Source organism: Triticum aestivum, unplaced genomic scaffold, assembly GCF_018294505.1.
Source record: "Triticum aestivum cultivar Chinese Spring unplaced genomic scaffold, IWGSC CS RefSeq v2.1 scaffold10117, whole genome shotgun sequence".
Lineage (NCBI taxonomy): Eukaryota > Viridiplantae > Streptophyta > Magnoliopsida > Poales > Poaceae > Triticum > Triticum aestivum.
The window spans coordinates 1156-8264 of record NW_025227694.1 but is presented as its reverse complement, the minus strand read 5'-3'; the positions used below and the strand labels follow the sequence as shown (position 1 = coordinate 8264).

The 7109-nt window shown below is 49.9% G+C and overlaps 1 protein-coding gene across 1 annotated transcript; it reads right to left on the bottom strand.

Annotated features, from left to right (window-relative positions):
- Nucleotides 1-3589: 3589 nt before the first annotated feature.
- Nucleotides 3590-5367, bottom strand: LOC123172812 (UDP-glycosyltransferase 91C1-like). The gene has a single exon (XM_044589718.1). The coding sequence runs from the start codon at nucleotides 5156-5158 to the stop codon at nucleotides 3695-3697; it is 1464 nt and encodes a 487-aa protein (XP_044445653.1). The 5' UTR covers nucleotides 5159-5367; the 3' UTR covers nucleotides 3590-3694.
- Nucleotides 5368-7109: the final 1742 nt, after the last annotated feature.

The window sequence follows — 7109 nt, the reverse complement described above, 5'->3', positions numbered from 1 at the left end:
TTGAGAGCATCGAAGGCCGTCCCGTGATTAGCCTAGGCATCGAAGACATTGTATACAAATCCTTCTCCTTCATTTTCATTTCCATTGCTTGATGGTTCCATTGAATGTCCATTGATTGATGCTTGCATATAAATGTACATTGCTTTGTTCATGTTTGTTTACCAAGCTTTCGAAGCATTCAAGGCCCAACATGGGGAGAAGCCATTCACCCTCACCCAATGTTGGATGATCATTAATGGTTGCCCCATGTTCAAGGACCAATATGCCTCCCTAAAGATTAATGGAGGGCCGTAGGCCATCGTTGAGCATGTCGAAGGACAGAAGCGATTGAGGGGGCAAACCAACTCCAAGTTGGATTAGAAGCGCGATGCAACGACATTTGCATTGCAAGAAACTTTGCAAGGGTTCATGACTCAAAATGAAGCAAGGGAGGAGAGCAAGCCAAAAGAAAAAGAGGAAGAAATGAAGGGCTACATCGAGATACAAAAGAAGAAGCTCAAGACCAAGGAGAACGTCCAAAGAAAGAAGCTCGAGATTGAACAGACTAATGAGAAGCCAAAAGGAAAATAGGTGGCGCTCACTTTCATGGCCAAGGATGCGGAGATCATGATGGTCGACATGAGAAAGTTGTCCTCGAAGAGAAGGGTTTAGTTTGAGAACAGCCACAAGGAGATGCTCGAGCTTGATGGTTGATCTATGGCCGAGAGGACCATCTTTTTTTATGTCAGCATTTGTGCCGGCATGAACCAGAGTCAAGATGCATGGCGTGGATATAAATAGGTCTGTCTTCTTATGTGCTAGCAAGTGTGTCGACCGTTGGCAAGTGCGCTAGCTAGAACTATGCTGTTTTTTTTGGCTGGCATGTAAGCTGACCGCTGGCACGTATGCCAGTATGAATTGTGCTCGCTGGCATGAACTACATTAATTTGCTTGCCAAAAAATTCGGTCGCGTGGACGAAAGTGCGTCAGCCGGTTGGGTGCACTAGATAGGTTTGGACGGCCGTGGATGGACAGCGCGCCTCTAGCCGACTCAAATGGATGAAAAACAGACAAAAACCACGTCCATTAACATATGACATTGGGCACGTTGGAGTTGCACTCAGAGCAACTCTAACGCGGCGACGCAAATGATCCGCCCGTGTCCATTTGAGTCCGAGTGGAACGCGAAAACACAAACCAAAAATGTGTGTTCTCACTCCCCATTTGGACGCATCCCGACCCAAATTTGCGCCCGGTTTGTATGCACACAGACACGAGACGGGTAGGCCTTGCATCCGCTAGGTGTCCGCCGCGGCCCCGCCCGCCGGCTGCCCAACTGCCACTCGCAATCGTATTCAATGCGACCACGTAACTCAGTCCTGAATGACATCATGTGGAAGCATCTGGGTAGTCGTCCTTTTTAATGCAAGCGTGCCGGGGAGGGGGGGCTCATCCAGTTCTCCATCCCGTCCACATCTGGCCGCATTTGCTTCATCGCCGGCGGCCGCAAAACCCTAGCTCGCCATGGGCTTCTTCGGCAAGTCCACGCCGATGCTAGCTCGTCCCACGCGCCACCTCCATCGCCGCCACTGCCCCCCGGCAGCATTCGAGCTCATCCCACGTGTGGCCAGGGGTCACCGGCCACGGCACCGGCTGCATATCCGGGTGCACCGCACGCACTGGCACTGGCATTACCACCAGCAACTGCCGTGATTGGCTGTTAACTTCCCCAAGGGGCGCACGCGGAGGAGGTGCGCAATCGCCGCGCCCTCCTGACGCCAGAGCAGCGGCACCTCCTTGCCTATGGCTCGAACTCCCCGAGCTAGGAAGCCTGGTTCACCACGCAACAGCATGCAGCTCAATCCCCTCTTTGTGCCACCACCCGCGGAGCTAGTTCCAGAGGAGGAGGAGGCCGCCTACCAAGCTATAGTGGAGGCGGCACTGCAGGACACGATGGAGGAAAGCCAACGCGAGGAGGATGCCCGCTAGGACGATGGCCTGGAGGAGGCCCTCGCCCTATTTGTTGCCGGGGACTGCGTCCCCACCCCCACCGCCGTTGCCCGATCCCAAGGCCGAGCCAGAGCGCACGCCCACGCTGCCCTAGCCGAAGAGGCACGCGTTGACCGCTGTCCTCCGCGTGGACCGGTGTGCTACCTCGAGCACCGGTGGCAATTCCACCTGGCAAATGTGCGCGCCGACACCGAGTGCCAGATGCAGGCCGAATGCGAGGAGGAGGAGCGTCGTGCCCGCTAGGCACGGGAGGAGGAGGAGATGCGCCACGAGCAGGAGGAGGTGGAGGAGCGCACCCACCACGCAGCACTGCCGCCACCGAAGCATATGCCAGAGAAGTCGATGCTGGCGGCATGGGAGACCGCATTTTCATGGGCTTGGCCACCGCTAGCCTTCTTCGACCTCCCCGATGACGACAAGAAGGAGGGCGATGCCTAAGGCAGCGTGTAGGTGCTTTTTTAGTTCCTTCTATGTTTTATTATTGTTTAAGTGTACTTTGGTCGGGATTGACCGGCCGTTTACTGATTAATTATGTTAAATTTGGCCGAATGTTTTCGAAATTGCTTACTTATGTGGATGCGAAAAAAATGCATCAGCCATCCGTTGGAAGATTCAGCCGATCCAAACTAAAAGGCGGGCAATCTCGTCCGCTTTCCCATCCAAACAGACAAAATTTGAATGAAATGTGCGTCCGTTTGGGTTGAAGTTACTCTTGGATGCAGTATAAGAAATATAGGAGGAGAGAGATTGCCTAATGCATGCGTCCCATGCACTGGATTTTGTCTAACTGCTTGCGCGCGCAACGCATATCCTGTCCATCCATCAAGCGTGCATGCATGTGAAATCAGTACATCCATCAAGCATGCATGCAGGTCAAATCAATTGACCCTAGTTCTTAAAAAAAATCAATTGACCCTATGGTCGGGTACAAAGAATCTCACTAGCCTGTTCAGCCCCATGTACTAATTAGCTACCGCACCATGTTGGTAGAGAAACTTCTATATAAATTGTGCAAAATTTAAATTCATTTATGTATTTGAGTTTATCATAACCAGCTCTACGAAACAAGTCCAATATCGATATGTTTCTAACAAAGTTCCATAAACTTTTCATAAAAGTTCAAACAAGCTATTCATAAAATTCTTCAGGTCCAAATACATTTTTGGAAAAGTTCTTTAGTATTTCTTACAAAGTGCAGACCCAATATTTAGAAAGTTCTTCAACTCCTGGTTCTACTTATTTAGAACTTTACAATAAAAATTATAAGTTCTTCATTGTTTCCAGCAAAGTTCCTCACTAAAAACACTGATAAGCTACTATAAAATTGTATTTCAATTTCGATTAACAAAAATGTGTTTAAAATTCATGCAAGACTGATCTTGTTCTAAAGATCTTAACGCCGAAAGATCAAATATAAAAAAAATTCAAAAACAAAAATCTTATTTTTAAGATATGAACCATCTAAACTGTCAAAAAAACTAAAAGTAATGAGTTTTGAGGAGAGAGGAAAGATGATGTATGCATGCATGTGTTCATGTAGGCATGCATGTGTAGTGAGCAGAAAAAAGGACAGGAAGAGGGGCCATGCGCATGCAAAGGGTGTGGATCCACGGCAATGCTACACTACACGTACAAACAGTTTACAGGCTTATTCGTTTTCTTAACACACATGTCAACATACAAGTGCAGATGCATGGCAATTATATTACACGTCTTTGTTGCGTCTCAGATGGTCCTCGAGCTCGTGGATGTACTGTTCCTGACGCCCCTCGTCCACGACAAGCTCCTTCAGCTTCTTGGCGTTGGTTGCAAACAGCTTTCCTTCATCCTCCACCATGACACGTCGCACGGCCACTGCGAGGCCGTCCCTCTCGAACGAGCCATCGCTGTCGTCCCTCGCCACCTCCACACCTATCCCTCTCTTCGCCATCGCCCGTGCAATCATGGGCGTGTCAATAATGAATGGGAGCATCACCAACGGGAGCCCGAAGGCGAAGCTCTCAATGGTGGAGCCCCACCCGCAGTGCGTCAGGAATGCACCCGTGGCGCCGTGCGCGAGCGCCTTCACCTGCGGCACCCACCCTGTGCAGACCAGCCCGCGCAGCCGGGTTCGCTCCTCGAACCCGGCTGGCAACAGCTCGTCGTCGTTGCCGGTGCCGGTGCCGGCCGGCTTCCGTAGAGCCCAATGGAAGCGCACACCGACGAGCTCTAGCCCGAGCGCGAGTTCATGGATGTTCTGTAGCGTCAGTGGTGCCTCGCTCCCAAGCGCGACGTAGATGACAGAGTTGGGGGGCTGGTCGTCGAGCCATCGTAGGACCTTGGGACGGCTGACACAGCCTGAGCGACTGTTTATGTGGTCTTCATCATGGTCGTCGGGCACTGCCGGTAGCAGGATCCCGGCAGGGATGGCGGGTCTTCGGAAGAGGTCGGAGAGGAGGCTGAACATCTGGGGCTCCAGTTCTTCACAGCTGCGGTGGATGGTGAGGCGACAACGCTCCCAGATGTGCCAGAGACGGTCCATGTCGGACACTCCAGATGCGTTGGCGTGGAAGGCGCTGGCAACCCACTGAGCCTCGTGGCGGAGGAAGAAGGTGGTGCACGGGAAGGGGATCCACTTGGGCGGCACGGTGAAATCCTCCGGCTCCATGCGCGGATGCGCGGCGTTCGCCCACCGCGGCCCCAAAAAGGCAGCAATGGCAGCATGGAGGATTTGGAACAGCGCACACGGTACCTTGTGCTGGTCGGCGATGGGTAGCAGTAGCACCCAGTGGTGGCAGAAGTCGAGGATGATCCAGTCCGGCCTCCTCCCGGCGGCGACGGCGTCTGCGAGGAAAGCCGCGAACGGTTCGGCAAGGCCGTCCATGGCCTTCTTGAGGAGGCCCATCTTGTCGGGCAGCACGTCGGCCGTTGACTCCGCGCCCTCCGGCAGGCCCTCCATGGCCGGCAGCGGCAGTGGCACGAAACGGAGGTGGGCGGACAGGTGCACCGGCACGGGCGGGAGCCTGGCGAGGTTCCGTGGCGTGGAGACAAAGCTCACGGCGTTGCCCCTCGCAGCCAGGCGCTTGGAGAGCTCCAGGTACGGAATCATGTGCCCGAACGCCAGCCATGGGAACACCACCACCTCCAGCTCGCTGGCACCGGAGTCAGCAGCCGCTGCTTCGATTTCCATGTGCTCGCAACGTGTTGATGGAGCAAAGTAAAACACAGGCTCTGGTGTCGTTTCTGCCTGCTGGGCACAAGCTAACCAAATAATGGAGTGTGAGAGACTGAGAGCTGGTGGTGGTGTCCAGAGGTAGTGGGTGGTGGGCAGGGACTTAGTCGGTTTGTCCCCGATGTGATTACTAGGGTGGGCGCAACATTTTGGACGCAATGGCCTACCAAGAAGCACTTTCTCTAAAGCAAGATGTCCGTATTGGTTCTACTGTTATAGCATGTGAGTATGCTGGGGTAGTACGATGCATTACTGAAGGTACTCTTGGATCTAATGCCATGGTGATAGAAGAGGGATTGACTAGATGTTTTTGCGAACTCGCAAGAAGATCTTGCGTCTGGATTGCATTAGATATATCGGCTAGATGTTAGGTGACTGAACTCCAATTTGGGTGCGTCCATTCACTGTGAACCATCGGATGCAACGTTGATGATGCAATGTGCAAAATGAGGACACATCAAGTAATGTCTATAGAACCAGGTACTGGCATCGAAGCCCTATAAAACTATCACCCTACACAATCAACCTCACATGGAGAAAACCGGAAACTATTTGTCTTCGGATGCCCGATCGACAACACAAAATATCTGACCTACCGAGCTTCTTATTTCCGGTCATGCTCTTCATCATCAATGTTTCTTTGATGTATGTAGTTGTCTGAGTATTTCCATTAGTTGATGTGTCCACAATTTGCACATTTTATTGCGAGAAGTCCATACTTATCAGTACTATTTAATCTGATAGTGCAATTGATTTTTTGCATTTTCTAGCTGATAGGGTACTCCGCGTTTGACGTCAACTTTTATAATTGCTGATGTATGAATAAAGAGAAATGCCCTAGAAAGAGGCATTGGCTTAAAAGGAATCTAGTTTGTGTGCGCACTTGTTCCCATCATGAACTTCGAGTGAGTTGAATTGAGTTGTCGTAGGGGCACAAGTGGCACATAGGAGTATATCCTACACCTGGTATCATAGCTAGGCTTAAGATTTAAGTTGCATGTCTTTGAGGAATGCCGCACCCCAGTGTAAATTATCGATGGTTAGGTGGATCCACAGGTGGCCATTGTCAGGAGCCTCTTTGGGATAGAACAAGCGCATGTATATTAGTACATGCATTCCAAGTTGTATCTATGAGATTTATGTGTCATGGGATAGAACAAGTTTGTTTTAGACCGAGCCCATACATAGTTAACTTGATGAGGTTGGCTAAGTTTGTGTTAGTTCTCAAGTCGTGTATGATATGACTACTGATTCTACTGTGTGAAGCTTCAACTATTGATGATAACTTATTCTTTTTTGGACCTGCAAAATTATCTTGGAGGAAAAGAAAACCTATATAGAAACGTGTGTGAAAACTAAGAAAAAATAAGCAATCAATCATGTGCTCTTACTGCCATATGGAAAACAATAGAACAAAAAGTGAATAGAAGTTACTATTTTTAATTTGAGGTTCGACATTCACTTGCATTTATTTTTTTCAAACATTATACGGTCAGACTGAACCAAACAGTGCTATAAAAGGCGTCTTTAGGCAAGCAACAGGGAATCTATAGTGAGAGAAGAAGCAAGGTGGAAGGAAGGGCTGGAGACATATTATAATCAATATTTTGTACTTTATTTGGATGAACAAAAAATGTTAACAATTCATGGGCTTGGGAGACATGAAGAACTCAGTGATAAGTTGCGAGATATTTTGTATATTCCAAGATGGGTCACGGTGGATGTTGCCAACCCTGCCCAAAATGCATGACGGTCTGTCCATGCACATGCGGTTCAATTCATAGCAAGAACATGATACACACCACTGAGTGAGCAATATCATCAATTGATGAATGTTCCAGGAAATTGCTATGCATGGCACTGGGCAGCCTAGATTTGCACTTTGAACATCAATGCAGTGAAGAGACAA